The sequence below is a fragment of the Nyctereutes procyonoides genome, unplaced genomic scaffold, assembly GCF_905146905.1.
Source record: "Nyctereutes procyonoides isolate TBG_1078 unplaced genomic scaffold, NYPRO_anot_genome, whole genome shotgun sequence".
NCBI classification, from domain to species: domain Eukaryota; kingdom Metazoa; phylum Chordata; class Mammalia; order Carnivora; family Canidae; genus Nyctereutes; species Nyctereutes procyonoides.
Window position 1 is genome coordinate 48,789,033 of NW_026575049.1, and position 19,463 is coordinate 48,808,495.

General features: G+C 34.8%; 1 protein-coding gene across 7 annotated transcripts in view; it reads right to left on the reverse strand.

Annotated features, from left to right (window-relative positions):
* The window catches only part of SRBD1 (S1 RNA binding domain 1), a 275,664-nt gene that overhangs the window by 198,382 nt on the left and 57,819 nt on the right, over positions 1-19,463 (reverse strand). For all 7 annotated transcript variants that reach the window (XR_008664926.1, XR_008664927.1, XM_055328956.1 and 4 more), the window contains 2 exons: positions 16,194-16,284; positions 15,317-15,424 (listed from right to left, as the gene is read on the reverse strand). Coding sequence is in view for 5 of the 7 variants with exons in the window: in XM_055328956.1 (XP_055184931.1) it covers positions 15,317-15,424; positions 16,194-16,284 (199 nt within the window). In the remaining 2 variants the exon portion in view is untranslated. The remainder of the gene's footprint in view (positions 1-15,316; positions 15,425-16,193; positions 16,285-19,463) is intronic.

Here is a 19,463-nt window from a genome sequence, read left to right on the forward strand (position 1 = left end):
TTTTTATTTAATAAAATATAGGTTTATAAATTATACCTTGGTGCTAATTCCTATAAAGGAATGCTAACTTATATGATTCCTTAATGAATGGTATCAGTGGCATAACGCAAAGAACTATGCAGACTTAAATTATAAGAGCTTGAATAATGAACACCATGGTTGGGTTGAGAGGGGAATATCAAGAGCTTATCTTAGAAACATATAGCTTAAGGCCAGCTTATGAAAGGCTCAAACTCTCAAAGGAAGAGGAATGGCAACAAGAGACAATGAAGGAAAGAAATAGTAGAAACATTCCAGAGGGAGAATCAATAGGATTTGACAGCAGTTTGAATGGAGTATATAGCCAAATAAGAAATCAGAGATTATCAATTTTGTGCCCAATGGAACTGCTAGAAAGTAGAGAGTTATAAAAGAATAAAAACACATGAAGAAAAAGTTTTAGTTGAATTAGGTTGAATCTGAGGTATCAGAGGGATGCTCAAATGACTGGCAGCAAGCCATGGAAACTTAAGCCCAGATCTCTGGAGAGACTTCAAAATAAGGATGTATATTTAGAACCCACAGATGCAAAGATGAAGCCCCACAAGTGGATGGAGAAATTATCAAGGCAAAGAAGGTATAATGAAGAAAATATTCAGAGCACTAAGTTGAAGAGCAAAGAAGAGGTGCAAGTGTGCACAGAAAAGAGTTATCAGAAGTAGAAATTGAATTATTCAAAAGAACTGGGAGAAACAGAAGCATATGAAACAGAAAAGGAGTCCAGATGAGTGGACCAAATAATAAATGAAAACTATCGCTTCTATGTAAAAACAAATAAAGGATGCTACACTTACACTGGATTTTGGAGATAAACTTTCCTCTCCCCCTTCATATAAACCTGTCACTTCTCACTAAGGAAAGGTAGCTAAAAGGAGGAGAAAAAGAAAAGCCAGTAAGAAATTGAAGAAGAGTAAAAGCAAATCAAACCTGAAAGATCTAAGATACTTTAAAAGCCCAACATGTTACTGGTAGAGTGTCCAGTCAACTTCTTTTATCCACTTCTCACACTCCCCTGCCAAAAACCATGAGTGAGAAAACTATCAAGTTTCAAATATGAAAATTTAAGCAGGGGTATCTAACATCCTTCCAGTCTTTCTATACCACACAAAAATTTATTGAAACAGAAAAAGACTGATCTCTTGGTAGAAATTTTACTTATTACTTTTCCCACCACAGTCAAAATCATCTAAATAAAAGTAGCATTTCACATTTAGAATGAGATGCAGAATTCCCCCAAAGAATTTGACAGGTAAGGGCCCTTCACTAAAGAAGTAAAGGTAAGAAAGAAAAAAAGGTATCTGGGTTCCTCTTAATATAACCAGTGAATTTTAATTCAAAATAAGCCTAGGACTTAGAAGAGAAGGAAATCATTGACCCTTAGAAATCAGAGCATAGGATCTGAATAGAAATGCATATCTTCAAAGTATTTCTTATACTCTAAAGACATCACAGAAGCTTCTTCACATCTATATCCCTCCTCAAAGTTTGTATTTTGGTCACACCATTTGAATTCAGAGCCAGAGACATCCTCAGTATATTACTGAATGTAATTTAAAATATCAAGCAGAAGTGACAATGGCAATGGCGATGGTGTCAGGATGGAACCATGGAACTGTTATAGACTCAAATGCCAAATAAGTTGCATATGCTGCTCACTCCCCACATAAACGAAGCTACCTGTCTTCAGGAGACCTCTGTAGCTCTGGAGCACTATGTCAACAATGAGAAAGGCTATTACCAAACTTCTCTGTGTTACTTATACTGTCGGTTTCTTACACTTTACAGGCCAAACGTTAGTTCAGTAAATCGCCAAGACTAGGTCTGGGTTGAAATTTATTTTCCTGCCATATATGAATAAAATGTTAACCAGGTAAGTGCAAACAAAATTACAGAATATCAATAGAAAGAGAATATGCTATTTTAAGGCATTTCAATACTATACAAATACATTTTAACAAAAACCAATTACAAGAAGCTTTTATTACAGTAGATTTTAAGACTCCTGTAAGTCAAAATTAAGTAATTTGAAAACAAAGTATAAATTTGACAGCAAATTTCACTTTCTAAAACATTCTGTGATTTCTATTTTTTACTGTTTAGATCAAGATAGTTCTATTGTAAAGATGTTAGGAATGGATCTACAGATAATCTTATGATTATATCTGAAGAGCAAAATGCTTTTACACATTTTTTCTTAAGTAGAGAGAAACTTCCAACAAATGTTTGTGAAACAAAGAAGGAATCAGTTTCAAAACTGAGCTACAAGAATTCTACCCCCATATATTTAGCCTAGAACAGAGACAACAGCCTCTAAAACACATTTACAGGAAAATATATTCCACAATACACATATGGCAAACCTTATCTGAGTCCTGTTTCCTTTGTTCTTCTTGAGACTCAGTTTCCCACATTACTATGTTTAAAAGCTTTTTCTCAGATGGTTCAGTAAAGAATAAACAGGCTGTGAAGTTGAACTGGTTAAACAATCTCTGAATAAGATACTGACTTTGCCTTTATTCTGTCTTTAACAGAGGTTTGATGAATTTTCTCTGGCCACCCTCTTCAATCTCTTTATAACCAAAATGAGTACCTCCTCAACTCTGATCGTAAGCCCCACTCTGGACTAAAGACTCTCTAACCCAAAGAAAAACACAAAAACAAACCATCTCGGGAGGAGCAGAGTTGAAAAAGAATATGTTCTTAACTTCTCATTTACTCCCTTCTCTGGCTAACTATTGCCACCCAACCACCACCACGCCAGCCACCACCACCATAACCAAGCCCTCCTACAAAAGACTTGAAACAACTGCTTTAAATTTCTTTTAGTGCAGCAAGCAATAGCTTGTAAAAGGATGCAAACCAGCTGAAACATTTGACAGACAGTGTTAAATACCAGGGAATTCCTATCAACCATTTTACTTTAAAAGGTACTTTGATGTTAGCTATCTTTCATGTACCTCTTTCATGGCACATTAATAAAGAAAACGGAGCTGAAGTAAATCAAGTCCCAAGGTCACATCTAGAATTACAGCACTGTAGGTACCTGATGAAATACGGATTAATGCTGCATGAGTAGTGAAAAAATAAAAGCAACTCTACCCACCAATCAGGCAAGTTTTACAAGTGCTTCTGAACTTTATTCTGCAACTAGACCTGAGACATCTTTAATCCCTCATGCCCCTGAAACCTAATTATCATAATGTGAACCCAAATGTTAGGGTCCCTTCAAAATTCAAGTGCTGTGAAGCAGAAAAGTAATGGGAATTAAGCTGGGTGTAACCTTAGAAATGTACGTATGTGGGGGAACTTGAAAGTGGTATTTCAATAAGTTAGAAGAGCATAATACAAAGATTTAGCCACATAAAATACATTAGACTCAAAAGGTTCCTCTCTCTCTCTCACACACACACACCAAAAAAAAAAAAAAAAACAAAAAAAACAACCTAAACCATATAAAACACAAAATAAGATGGATTCAAAAACTATTTGCAAGTATAAGTTTCTGGTCCCAGAATCCTCAAGTCCCATATAATCAAATGAAAAAGATCTCAATAGCAAAGGATTCTAGCAATTTTGCATTCTCCTAATGCCACTGAAATGAGAGAGAAAGAATCAGTGATTCTGTATAACACAAACATATCTAATTAAAAAAAAATCCTTAAATGCTCCCAAATAATCAATGGGACATTTTTTTAAAAAATGTCAGCGAAAGGTGAGGAAAAACAGCAAGCTCTTTAATGCCAAAGAAAAGAGGAAAAAATGAACCAGAATAGGCAAGAGTTAACAGTAACCTGTTAACTCATCCCATTAGTAATTTGTTGATAATGTAGCCCTATCCCTTTCATATCTAATTTATTGAGGGACTATGATTTCAAAAAAGAGTTAAAATTACATAATACAAATACATTCATCTTGTACTTACTACACGTTTGTGTTCACTACAAAACAGAATTCAGCGTAAATCAAAACCCCTCTGGGCCCTAATCACAGAGACAGTTATTTAGTGTCCCAAAAGATCTATAATACAACCTTATAACATGGTTCCTAACTTTACTAAGTAAAGAATTTATGGAAAGGCCTGTGAATAATTATTTATAAACATTAGAATTTTTAAGATTTATTTATTTGAGAGAGTGTGCAAGCATGCATGCATGGTGGGGAGAAGCAAACTCCCCACTGAGCCAGAGCCCAAAGCAGGGCTGATTCCAGGTTTCCAAGATCATGGCGCAAGCTGATGTCAGATGCTTAACCAACTCAAGAGCCCCTATAAGTATTAGAATCTTAAAAACTATTCTATGTAACTGATGTCTCTATGGCAGAAAATACTGTTTATCTGACATATGTATATTAATAACAGAACTGTGTACAGATGAAAATGGTGAATTCCATTCCACTTTCAAGATCACAGTAAAATGTTAACTTGGAGGAGGATCTAGGAGTTTAAGACTGTACATACACAAACTGGAATAGAGAAAAAATGTAAAACAATTGCTTAAAATAAGGCGTTGTTCCTTCCATTTCTAAAGGTTCTCAAAAATACTCACGAAATCCCAAAGTTCATCACTTGTTACATTAAAGCTGAATATACTGTTGTTTTAATTTACATTTTAGGTTCTGTTATAGCAAATACACTTGTCTAAACAGAACATCTGTTTTGGTTATAATACATTGTATCTTTGGCAAGAACTTGTAATAAAACTAACAAAAACAATCAAGAATCTTTATTGGATCTGGCAACAAAAGCAGATTTGTAACCAAAAACCTTAAGACGAGAAATGACCATCACTGGGCTCTAGGCCAGTTCTAATCTAAGTCAATAAACAAAGATCTGCAAGAAGGGCTACAGTTAAGGGGGGTTGGGGTAACTCCTGCAGATATTTAAATTGGACTTAGGGATACAGAAACACATGGGTTACAAAACTGGTAAAAAATATGTTATTTTGATCAAAAACTGTCAAACTGAATCTGAATACAAATAGTATTTTAAAGCCACACACACACACACACACACACACACACACACACACCCATAATTATTCATTCCTTATGCCTCCTTTCCAATATACGTCACTGAAATGGTCTATTTAAACATATATTTTTAAAAGTATTCTGGCCATTTCTACAAAATAAATATAAATTATATGGGTTGTAAAATAATTTTACTTTAAAATGTAATTAATGTCACAAACATCCCAGAAAGGAAGCCATATAAAAAAGAGTCTAGTATTTATGATAGTCACAGAACTGGAAAAAGGATTATCAGTCAGTAAGTGAAGGGTAACAAAATTCTACAATATCACAGTACATTTTCTCAAGCCATTAATGTAGAAAGAAGTGAGACAAATATTCTATCACCCTAACTTATCATTAAGCATAGTATTCAAATTAATATCCAAAAAAATTTTTAGGTATAACAAGTTTTAAAGCTAATTCATGGCCTTCATCACTGCTATAAACTGGAAATGGAGGAGACAGTATTTTTAAATACAAAGAAATTGATCTTACATACAAGAAAAGCAGAATTATTGCACTAGTCAAAAGTAAAATAACGGGGCAACTAGATGGCTCAATCAGTTGGGCAGCCGACTCCTAATTTTGGTTCAGGTCATGATCTTGGGGTCTTGGGTCTGAACCCCGTGTTGGGCTCCATACTTAGCAGGGAGTGTAGTCTGCTTGGGGATTCTCTCTCCCCTCTGCCTCTTCCCCTGCTCACATGTGCACATGGACTCTCTAAAATAAATAAACTTCACAACATAACGAGCATTATATAGCTAGATAAATCTTAAATCACATAATTAAGCTTATTGATTTGAAGGAAAGTAAATTTCTTTAAACTAAAACAAAAAAACTAGAGCCAGGTGGTTTGGGAGATCTGCTACACATTATTCTGATAGAATCTTCAATGGTCAGATTTCAAGGAAACCTTAGAAATTATCCCATCGAAAACTCTACTGAAAATTCCTTCTAACATCACAAGTCATTTATTCTTGTGCCAGTTCATCTTGTTAAATTAGGTTCAACAACTCAAGTGTTTCAAAAACTTTTCTAGGGGATCCCTGGGTGGCTCGGCGGTTTAGCGTCTGCCTTCGGCCCAGGGCGTGGTCCTGAAGTCCTGGGGTCGAGTCCCACATCAGGCTCCCTGCATGGAGCCTATTTCTCCCTCTGCCTGTGTCTCTGCCTCTCTCTCTCTTTGCGTCTCTCATGAATAAATTTTTAAAAAAAATTTTTTTAAACTTTTCTAATCTGATTCTAATACATCTCAATGTCCATAAACTTGAAAACCTCGACTAAATCACTGAGGAGAACATTAACTAATGTAGTGTCCATGGCAAGCCACTAGGACTTCACACCAGACATCAATCTAGTAGCTAATCAACATCCTTCTGGGAGCCACATAACCAAATCTTTATTTCTCTAGTTTGTCCATAAAAATATCAAGTCTATTCAAAGCTGTGCTGAGATCTAGATGGATCTACCAGTTCTAGTTTTCCAAACAGAAAATGAAACGGGATAAAGCCAAAATGTTTTGTTTGTAAGAAGTGTAGGCTGATCTCCAGTGGATATGTTTTATTGCCCCTTCCTACGTGCTCATAAACCATCCTTTTCTGATTTCATAATAGCCTTGCCTGGTCAAGATCACAATCAATAGTCATTTGCACCTCAATTCCCCTTTGGACCATTAAGATACCATCTGCCTCTCTCCAAGCTTCCATAATTTCTCAACAATTAACTAATAGTAACACCAAAATTTTATTCCCAAGTCCACCCAAAACTCCAGAAAATATTTCACCTGAGCCAGAATATGAATGAATGCTAAGGCATTTTAGTTGCATTCTGGGTTTGTTTGTTTGTTTGTTTGTTTTTGATGATCTTTATTCTATCTTCTTAGCCCCAAATTAGGCAGTAAATAGGATTCAGGCCTGAAGCTTTAGTCTTCCTGTACTATTTTTGGCAGATAAGTGACTCTTTTTTTTTACTTATTTTAGTTACTTACTTTTTTCAGCTTTGTATTTGTCCTTGTAAAATATACAACTGACTGAAACTTTGCAGCCAGCACACACAAATTAAGTTAACTCCCAATCTCTTTCTGGTGGTAGGAGCCCATGGAAGTGAGCATACTCCATTTGGAACATGATGGAATATGTGAATTGTAAACCATATGACTAAATATACAGGGCTAAATCAAATACTAGATACTAGCAGACATCAAAAAATTAAGAAAAATGTATGAGTGTAAAATAAAAATTGATCCAAACTTGGTTTGGCAAAGAGCCATTCTTGTGTAATTTACAACCTTCTTCTAGGGGAAAAAAAATTTCTTCATAGAATCCTTCAGCAATTTTCATATACTTTAATGGGTATAAGACTTAGCAAACCACTCACCCTAACTATTTTGTTTTCTAGTGTAATTATCCTACATTCTCATTTTCCGATAGAATATTGTTACCAAGAGTGAATCTCTGAATTGGCCTTCTACAAACCTTTTCCTTTGCAAGATTACCAAAAAGACTGATATGTACATAAAGTGTTCGGAAAGTTTTATTTGACATGAGGAATTTTAACTGAGAAAATTCTACCAATGAATTTAACTTTTTTCCAGAGAATTTGGAAAGGGTCCTAGTTTATCACTTTAGTGGTGGAGCACATTCATCTAGCTTACATTTACCTATGTGTGTTGAGGACTGTGGCCTTATTTTCTTTCCTTAACATGATATTTTGCAATTTTATAGGGTAATCTGAATTCTATTTCTAAGAGCTTCTCAACTTTACACTAGGGGCTCCTACAATCTTACCTCATTATTTTGACTTTTTTTTTTTTTAAAAGTAGGCAGTGGAGCCCCACATGGGGCTTGAACTCACAACCCTGAGATCAAGTCCTGAGCTGAGATAGAGCATTCAGAACCAGGAGTAACAGCAGATAGCAGAAATAGACTTCCAGAGATTTTCAATACTAAAATTTATGAAACAGATTATAAACAGCAATGGTTAGTATGATTAAGGAAATAAAAGGTAGATTTGAAAATATACTCAGGAAAAACAAAAGAGTGATCAAGCAAATCTGAAAAAATATAGAGCTTCTAGAAATGAAAAATATAACTGAAGTTAAAAATTGAAACTTTTCAATTGAAGTTAAAAATTGAAACTAGTGGTAGCGCTACACTCACTATGAACATAGCATAATGTACAGAGTTGTTAGATCACTACATTGTGTACCTGAAACTAATGTAACATCATGTGCCAACTATACTCAAAAGAAGTTTACATGGATAGAAGTCAATTCTCCACAAATTAAACTGTAGAGGTAATTTAATCTCAATCAAAATCCCAGCAGGACCATATGTAGAAATTGAAAAGCTGATTTATACAATTTATGTAGAAGCACAAGGGCCCTACAACAGCTAAAATAATTTTGACAAAAAAGAATGAAATTGAAGGACTTACACTATCTAATGACTAATTAGTGTCATTAGACACTAGACATATAGATCAATTAAACAGAAGAGACTCCATAAATAGATCCACATATATATGGTCAGCTGATTTTCCACAAAGATGCCAAAGCAGCTCAATAGGGAAAGGAAAATCTTTCATAAATGGTGCTGGAATAACCCAGTCATATGCAAAAAAAGGACTTCACACCATATATAAAAGTTAACTTTAGGTTATAGATAAATCCCATACTAAACATGCCTGCAAATAAATACTGAAATTATAGCTGATTAGTCTGTACTGATAGGTTCAAAAAATTTTTTTAAGATTTTAATTTATTTATTCATGACAAACACACAGAGAGAGGCAGAGACCTAGGCAGAGGAAGAAGCAAGCTCCCTGCAGGGAGCATGATGCAGGGACTCAATCCCAGGACTGTTGGGATCACCACCTGAGCCACCCAGGCATCCTGATAGGTTTAAAATTAAAGATACATCAAATATCAAAAATAACCTGTTGTCAAACAAGAGGAGCTCCGGGCAGCCCAGGTGGCTCAGAGGTTTAGCCCCACCTTCCCAAGGCGTGGTCCTGGAGACCTGGGATCCAGTCCCAGGTTGGGCTCCTTGCAGGGAGCCTGCTTCTCCCTCTGCCTGTGTCTCTGCCTCTCTCTCTCTCTATCTCATGAATTTAAAAAAAAAAAAAGAGAGAGAGAGAGAGAGATGACTAAAATATGGTGCGACCAAACAGAGAATTAAAGAAGAAAAAGAAAAAAAATAAGAAAAAGGAGGAGGAAGGAGAAAAAAAAATGAGGAAGGAGGAACAGAAGAGGAGGGAGAGGAAGGGAGGAAAGGGGAAGAAATCAAGTGTCTTTGCTGTTTACAAAACACTACAGCTAGCAATAAAGGCCCTCAGAGAGAAAGGGAAAAATCAGCATCCATTCTTTTTTCAAAACTACTCTCAAAACCAATTAACAGCTTTCTGTTCTTTGTTTCTGTTACCTAAACTGATTAAGGTCCTCAGTTTAATTTTTGGTTTCTTAGAGACTAAAGCTTCAAAGCAACTCTATCAGTAACTGAGAAGATAATGAGGTTTTATGGCTTCACAAAGAAGTCAGAAGACTTAAAGAAAAGTTAGAGAAATACAAACTTGAGGGAGGCCTGCATATAAAAAAACAAAAAAACTTGATATTCTTGGACATATAAGAGGTTCATATTTTCCACAAAAACTAATATGCTTTATAATATTCTAGACTCAAGAATAATAAAAAACTCAAAAGCCATAAAGTAAAAGACAGATAAATCTTAAAAAACTAAAATCTAGAATTCTATACAATATAGAGCCTGGGGCAGCCCAGGTGGCTCCGTGGTTTAGCAAGGCCTTCAGCCCAGGGCCTGATCCTGATTGAGTCCTACTTCAGGCTCCCTGCACGGAGCCTGCTTCTCCTTCTGCCTGTGTCTCTGCCTCTCTCTCTCTCTCTGTGTTTCTCTCATGAATAAATAAATAAAATCTCTTAAATAAATAAATAAATAAATAAATAAATAAATAAATAAATAAATAATAAAGCAAGCCTGAATTTAAACACAAAATGGACAAAACTACTTGCATAATCAGCCTGATGTGGGCCTCGAACCCGGGATCATGCCTTGAGTGGAAGGCAGCTACTCAACCACTGAGCCACCCAAGCGTCCCTTTATCTGGACTTCTATACATACTTGTGATATAAATATTAAATAAAGGCATCTCAAATTAGCTAACGTGCTGAGAAGTTTTGGGAGAAATAGCATGATATAATCTCAGTAATAAGCTGGGTTTGGTAATTAAGCATTTAATTTAAACATTTTTCGGTTTAGGTAAGGTACCTCTTTAAACCTGTAGTCCACTTTTTAGAATGGATTTGAAAGCAATAAAGCTATGTGCAAAGGTCTGAATGCGAAAATATTCATTGTACCTTTGCTGATAATGCGGACGATTAGAAAAAGCCAGCTGTCACACAATGAGGAATGACTAAAATGTAAGATCATATAAGAGTTTAACTATAGCAATTTTAAATGACTTTATGTAAAGTCCATTGATCAGCATGGGAATATATAAAGTGGAGGAAGTGATGTAAAACATGTACAGTGTGAGTTCCTTTAAATAACATACACAATCTAGAAATATGGTCTAAAATATAGGTAAAATAGAAACACCTATCAGTTATCTGTTTTCCAGTATGCAATAACAAATATTAGTATCTCTAAAGAAATGTTTTTTTTAATTTTAAGCAAAAGACTTTCATTAGCTTCACTTTTTTCATAATTTTTCATTTTGATGTCTTCATCAAGACATTTTTCATAAATGAGTTAACCCTTTGAAGCTCAAGATATTCCCTGCAATTAAGTCAAACTCTGGAAGATACAACAATTTATCTCAAGGAACAGAATTATGATTTCTTAAATTATATTTTCTTTCTATTAATGGTTGGTACCTTCCTGGAATGAAAGAAGAGAGACCTCTCTAATGTGTACTTTACAGATGTCTAGCACCAACCCTATTCTCCTAATACAATCTAGTCATCCACTTCTGTTTCAATGGCCAAACCGGCTGGTCTACATCTAACCTCAAACCCACAACCCCATGCCTCTCCTGTATCCCTTCCCTTTTTTTCATCCCCTCATCACACATTGCACCTCCTCAGATCACTCTATTTTCTAATTCCTTCATTATCCTAATGAACTAGGGCATTGGGAAACAAAATTAATTTTTTTTCTATATTTGCCTCTTCAAACTCACTTATATACTGCAGCTTTCAGGGTGGAAATATTAAGTGCAGGGTTTGAATTAAAGCACAAAATTTTCTTTTCCATTTGCTGCTCCCAGGTTTTAAGTGGTCTCATGATTCTACAGAATGCACACAATGCTGTAACTTCTAGCAGGGTTTCTACTATCAGCATAAAGTGTGCCAATCATAGTTTGAAATATAAGAAGGCAAATATTAAAGATTCCTTTTAATTCTTTCACAGTTCATTAAATAAATATATAACTCTAATCATGTCATATTTTTACTTCAGAAATTTTCATTTATCTTGGTCAAAATATAATCTCTAATCTGCCAAATGCAAATTTCTCTATCGATGAAAAAAGAGAGAAAACAGTAAGTCACAGATTTACCAGAGCTTTAAACTGAGGGGAAATTTTCTACAGTTGTTCCATACTGTAATTCTGGTCAACAGGCTTGAAAAGATTTATCTGATTAATAGTAATTTAAACCTTAATGTTTAAGAATTCATATTAGTAAATATTTGTTGAGATGGACCTATAAGTACAGCAGTATGTTCAATGAGAAGGAGGTAGAGATAAATAAAACATGATCCCCTGATTTAAGAAGGTTTCAATGGAGGAGAAACTAGATACATCGCATATAAAAATAAATGTATCGTAAGGAGCTAGCCATTTCTACATCTCAATAAATTTTAACACTGCCACACAAAAACACTATTTTCTACAAAAGAAAAACCCAGTCAAAAGCAGAAAATAATCAAGTATAATAATTTAACATGAACAGAAACAAATATTCAGATATTCAAAAAATGAGTATGTGCCTACTATGTGCCAGGAGACTTAAAACAGAATATCATACCAGCATATACTTAAAACAAATCATACTTATAATATTTTAGAACTTCTCTTCACAAACACTTCCAACTTTAAACATATGTAAGTAACTAAGCCTTAGCACCATTATATCCAACAATTTAATTCCAGGCTTTTTCTCCTTTAGTAATGGGGATTTGAAGCTTTGAAAAATTTCTACCATAATATGTATTTTTAGCAGTACTATTTGTAAGATATCTTAAGGGTAGGGAGAGAAACGGGAGTGAGGGGAAGTTGGATGGATGATCAAGGTGTATAGGGTTTATGAGTTAGGAGATAAGTCACAGAGCATGTTAAGCTATGGTAGGTAGGCCAAGGAAAAAGTGTTGGAAGGAATGAGTAAGAGAAAATATACTGGTGGATACATAAAGAAAAGATTTTTTAGGATGAATACCTGACAGGATTATAGGAACACATATGAGATTATCTGTTCAGGAGGTAGTAAAAATGACTGCCAGAGAAAGCATAGAAATTTTAACTTAAATGTAGTCTACTATGTAACTTTGAAGTGTTAGATGAGAAAACAGTGATTCCTTATAAAGGCAAGGGGAACAGGCAAAAAAATGAAGTCAAACAGCTGATTTTCTGAAAGCACTCACTGTAAATTATGATTAGGTATTTGCATTACTTAAGGACTTCAAAAGCATATACTAGAATACTAGCAGATAGATTCCACAGTACATTAAAAAAAAAAACTGTAACCAAGTGGGGTTCAAATCAAAACTGCAAAAATGGTTCAAATGTAGGAAATCTACTACTGTAATTCAGCATACTAATAGGTCAAAAGAGAAAAAAATACACATGATTATAGTAAAATTCTAAAAATGCATAAACGTTATCTTTCTTGATTTAAAAAAATAAAATAGTTAATCATTATTTTAAAAACATTTGTAAATAAAAGCTATTTCCTTTATTTTTTTAAAGATAGATTTATTTATTTATTTATTTATTTATTTATTTATTTATTTATGAATGAATGAATGAGAGAGAGAGAGAGACAGAGACAGAGACACAGGAGGAGGGAGAAGCAGGCTCCATGCCGGGAGCCTGACGTGGGACTTGATCCCAGGACTCCAGGATCGCGCCCTGGGCCAAAGGCAGGCACTAAACCCCTGAGCCACCCAGGGATCCCCAAGCTATTTCCTTTAAATGATCTTTTAAAATATACAAAAGGCAGTATTAGACTTGAGGGAGGTACTAGAAGCATGCTCATAAAAGAAGGAAGAAAAGGGTCCAATATCATTATTATTATTTAACAGCTTTTCAAAGATACTGCATGGTACCATTAGACAAGAGTAAAAGAAAATCAAAAGATATAAAACTTGAAAAGGAATTCATTATCTTGTGCAGATGGTATGACCATATACCTAGAAATCTAAGAGAATCAATTAAAAATTATAAACAATGAAAGAATTCTGTACTATGCCTAGGGACATAATTAACATAAAAACAGTATTCCTTTATATAGAGATAAAATAATGTAGTAAAGTAATTCTTAATAGATACACAAAAATAGATAAATGTAAAAGAAGTTTTAATATTTAATATACGAGATAATTATGAAGAAAACGTCAAAGTGTTACTGAAAACCAAGAGCACTCTCCATTTTAATGATGAAGTAAAGTAAAGCTCAGAGAGGCAGAGTAACACTTCCTAACTTGTAAATGGTGACAGTAAAAGATGAACCTAGATTTGTCTGACTCCAAAGCTCATCCTTCTTCTACTGCAAGACACTGTTGAAAGTTCAATAGATGGACCCTCCATAAGCAAAACCAGATGAAATTCAAGAAGCCTTCACAATTTAATATTTTTAATGATCTAAAAGTTCTATTTGTAAGCACTACAAACGTACCCAAGATATTTATATTAAATTAACATGAACAAGTTAAAAAAATCAGAAAAGTTGCCTGAAATAAACTGAACCAATTATATCAGGTCGTTGTGTACAGTTCCCAAAAGGACTGGATGTGGGACACTTGGCTGGCTCAGCTGTTGAGCATCTGTTTTCAGCTCAGGGCATGATCCTGCGGTGGGACTTAATCCCATATTGGACTCCCTGCATGGAGTCTGCTTCTCCCTCTGCCTCTGTCTCTTTCTCTGGGTGTCTCTCATGAATGAATAAACTTTAAAAATCTTTTTAAAAAAGGACTATATGCATGTAAACAGTTCCCAGAATAGAGAAGATCCACAGTATTCCCCAGACTACTCTGAACAAGAAGGGGTAAGGGGGTGGCGCTGAGGTGGTCTTTTTAATCTGGTCCTTTCCTGAACCATGGCCCTGTAGCACCTACAGCTTGTTCCTGACCTCCTAATTCCCTTTGGTTACCCTGAATTTGTTTTCCTGACATCTTGATTATACTCTTGGCATATGGAACACTACACTAAATACAAGGCCCTTCTCTTTTGGCCTAGCTCCATGGATCCTAGGATTCTTCTTCCAGTGTTGGGTTTTGTTTGATGAACCTGTCAGTCACATACTCATCAGCTGACTATACTTAATTACAAGATTTCTTAAACAGCAACAGAAGATGGTGCTTGTGCACTCCTCCCTAGATATCAGCTATGGTAATTCTCTTGTCATGGAATTAAACCAAAGGACTTAATATTCTACTGTAGTTCGGAAAAGGTAAGCCAGGCACCTAAGGTCCAAAGGTAAAGTAAGGAAACGATGGTGAATGAAAGCAGAAGTACTATAGATCTAGGGGCAGGACTAGAAAAATGGGTCATGCCAATCCAAAGCTATTCAGAAGTTAACTAGATACCTATATAAAATGAAAGCTTGTGATGAAGATACAAACAAGAAAGGAATATCAGAATTACCTGTAATTGATAACACTTACCTTGGCTAAAGTTCTAAAAACCAACAATTTATAGGCATCAGAACTTTGCGAGAAAAAAAAGCTAAGTTATCCACAGTCCTATGTCCTAGATAGTAGTTAATTAGAGTCCTCCCATAAGATACAGCCTGGAAAACCCCATGAAACCAAGTAAGCCCTATCCTGCTATTCTATGAGAGTTTTCAGGATATTGAAACTCAAATTTCTCTAGGAGACAGACACTTTACATTGTCCTACAAAGAGCTTGTGTGCAGTAAGAGGTGGTATACAGGCAAAGAAGATGCATATCACCAAAAGAGAAGAGAGAATTCATGACAGAAGGAACTGTAGAAGTTCTTTTGCTTCTCAAAGAAAACAAACATTCCTAACATCCTTACCAGTAAACAACATCCAGTGGCGCAAAGTAATTTTTCATTATCAGGTCAGCAAAGTAAGCTTCTGTTTCCCGGCAGGCAGTTCCATTTCCAATCACCACCGTGCTGCAGCTTCAAGGGATAAACAAGATGAGAAATGGAATGAGCTCAACACATGGTTTAAATCAATCAGGAGAAAATAACCAGAATGCACAAATACTATCATACAATGATCTTATTCTCTCATATAGCCAAGCAACATCTCCACTATTTCACAAAGGAGACACAGACTTTTGTAGAAAAAAATAGGACAATGTCCCTGCCTTTGGTATGGGGGGCAATGGAGAAATATTTCACTGTCAAACAATCAAGAACACTCAGCTTTCTTCCCATCTAGAAGGAACCAAATTTACACATAGATAAGAAAGTCTGGAGCATTCTAGGCCATAATAAAGACACCAGGACTGAATTGATATGTTGTCAAATAATGTCTGAAGCTTCAAACTAATATCACACATCTACTCCTCAGATCCATAAAAAAGAATGGAAGGAAGGAAGAAAAGAAGGTGGGGGGAGGGAGAGAGGGAAAGAGAGGGAAAGTGAGGGAGAATAAATGAGTGAGAGAGAGAAAGAGAAAGAAACCCCGAATCAAAGAATTCAGTGCTCACTTTTGCTCACACTACCACCTTTCAATAGCGAAGGTGGCAGAGGAAGGAAGAAGCATCCCTCCGGAGTCTCCAAAGGTACAGTTCTTCAGCAATTTGCCCTAGCATTGTTTTACATGATTCCTTCTCTCTCACCAAAGCACTTCCCTTAATCCCTCCCTCCAAATTAGGAGTTTCAAAGGTATCTCTGATTGGGTGAGCCACAGAAGTACTCAAAAAGTTACTTATTTTCATACTTGAAATTCAGCAAAAGTCTCTTTATTTTCTCTGCCTCTCGGAAGCCTTGTCCACAATGCAAGTAAACCACATCAGTATGCAGTATCTGACCTTAGAGAAAAAGAAAAGAATAAGCCATTTTGTAAGAAATTACAAAACACATAGATGATTTGATTAAGTAATTTGTACCAGAAAAGGGAACTGCTTTATCTTTTAAAATGCAGGATAAATCATTCACATTCACGAAATCAGATTCTCCTAAGCAGTCTGCAAACTTCCAAAGTTATGAGAACAATATTTTGCTATTTATTATTAACAAAATCATTATTAACTAGATTATATACCATGATACTTAAAAAAGAAATGGTTTTTAATAATATGTAACATCAAGCTAACATCTACTGATATGTACCAAATTCCAGACAATATTGTAATACTCTTCTATTTCTTCTTTTGGATATGTGGATTTCTTTACTTTGTGTAATTCTTAAGCTGCATATTTATGATTTGTGCACTTCTCTATATGTTACCTTATATTATTATTTCAGTGAAAAATATATTCAATATTTAAGGGTAATGACATCAAGAACAGAAATCATGAGCTAAGTGACCAACTTAGGAAGCTATGAAAAGAACAACAGAATAATCTCAAAGAAAGTAGAAGGAAGAAAATGATGAAGTTAAAAGCAGAAATTAATGAAACAGAAAAATATATACATAATAGAGAGGACTGGTGAAGTTTAAAGTTGAAAATCACTTAAGGAAAACAAATACTCTTAGCAATACCAATCAAGAAAAAGAAAGAAGATACAGATATATTGAAAAAAGAAGATATACAAATAAATAATATAGAAATGAAAAGAGGATATTACTAGAGCTTCAGGACAGATTAAAAAGATATAGAGACTATTATAAACAACTTCATGTTAATTTAAATGATGAAACGGATAAATTCTTGAGAATGTGTTACCAAAACAGACTAAAGATACATACATATATATGTGGGAGCGCATACGGTATTTTTAAAAAGTCATCCTATAAGCAATACAAATAACATCATATCCAAATACAAATACACATGGTATTTCAACAGATGCAGAAAAAGATACTGATAAAATATTTTTCCCATTTACTGTAAAAATGTATAGCATAATAAAAAAAGATGGAGAAAGTAGGACAGCAAAACCAAAAACCAATAGTTATATCTGTAACAAAGTTAACTCCACAAAACTCAAAAGATGATCGATCAAGTGGGGACAATGCAACTATCAGGACTTACATGCATTGGCATTTCTGTGGAGCAAGTAGAGACAAGCAATGAAGTATCTCATGGACCGAAAAATTACAAAAGGTACTTTCCTGTGATATGGGAAAGACCTCCACATACTCTTAACTTATAGGTCAGTAGAGAGACTGCCCACTGAGTGCAAGAAGGACTGGAAAACTGATCTCTATGAACTCTTGAAACTAACATGCAGAATATTCCTTTCAAGACAAAAATCCCAACTGAGGAGAACATGTTAGGAATCATATCTCTATCGAGAAAGATAGAGATAACATGGGCAAAGGAAAAAGAAAATCCAGGTAAAAGGGAGAAAGCATCAGGAAAGCAGATTCCAGAAGGTAGAAGACTCTATATTCATGTAGATATTAAGGTGCTTTCCCATGTCAGTAATTTGGGGAAAAAAGAAGTGATAGCTCCAGAGGTATGTAGCCAGAAAACCTTTCCTGATCTGGTCTTCTATACCAACAGCTGGGAAAAACAAATTTTATGTAAACCTAAGCACAGAAAAAGATTACAGTCAAATTCCATATAGAATGGATATTTTTTAAAAAGGAAATTAAAAAAAAAAAGACTAGCATGACCTTACAGAAAGATGTGTCCACAAAACAGAAAAATTATAACCTAAAGCTACAAAAATATAATAGAAAATGAGAATAATGTAAATCAGAATTAGAAAACCCCAGAAATAACAAGTTCAAAACTGAATTAGACATGAAAAAGTTATTTTCAAAAGAAAAATCTAAACCAAAAGAAACACAAGAACAAGTATAGAAGTATTACATATTATATGTGATATATATGTAATACATAGTAGCATAGAATCATAGTACATAACAATATAAATATAATAAATAAGAGAACTATGGGCAGCCCAGGTGGCTTGGCATTTTAGCGCTGCCTTCGGCCCAGGGTGTGGTCCTGGGGTTCCAGGATCGAGTCCCGCGTCAGGCTCCCTGCATGGGGCCTGCTTCTCCCTCTGCCTGTGTCTCTGCCTCTCTGTGTGTGTCTCTCTGTGTCTCTCATGAATAAATAAATGAAAAATATTTAAAAAAAATAAGAGAACTATAAGGTAAAAATAAGAAAACATAAAACACCAAAAAAAAAATTAAAGTGAAGAAGTTCACTATAGAACTGAAATCTATTTCTTATAAATACCAAATGGAAATTCAAAAACTTGAGAACACAATAATTTATATAAATAACTCAATGGATAGCTTTAATTGCAGATCAGAGATAGCAGAATAGAGGCTTAATTAACATAAAGACAAACAATAGAAAATAAAACAAAAGAATAAAAAACAGAAGAGGGAGTTGAAAGGTCCAATATACATTTAATTGGAATTCCAGAAAGAAATGCAAGAAGCTCTACAAACCCAAGCAGAATTCATGTACTAAAATCCCCCACAATCGCGCACACACACACACACACACACACATAGAACTAAGTACATCATAAGAAAACCTCTGAAAAACAAGAGAGAAAATCTTAGCAACCTGAGGAAAAAACATATCATCACCTTCAAAGGTGCAATAATAAGACTTTTGGTTGAGTTCTCACTCTCAACAAAAAGTGTACTAGCCAAAGGGGGAAAAAAAACAAAAAATGAAATGACACCTTTAAAGTACTGAAAATAACACCAATCATGAATTCTATACCCAGCAAAAATATCCTTCAGAAATGAGGACAAATCAGAATCATTTTAGACAAAAAAGGACACAATTTGTCACCAGCTGACCCCACACTAAATGTAATAGGTTAGAGAGTTAGGCAGAGAGAAAATAATCTCAAATGTAAATACAGAAATGCAGTAAGAAATGAAGAGCAAAGAAAAGGGTAGGTAATAAATATGGGAAAAAATGCTGGGCAAAACAATAAAAATGTCTGGTATTTTAAAAACAAAGAGTTAAAATGCATCATACACAAATACACTACAATAAATAGAAGTTGATGGGGGATAGTTACTAAAACCTGAGCCTAGTTTCAACATTTCTTCTGTGACATAGG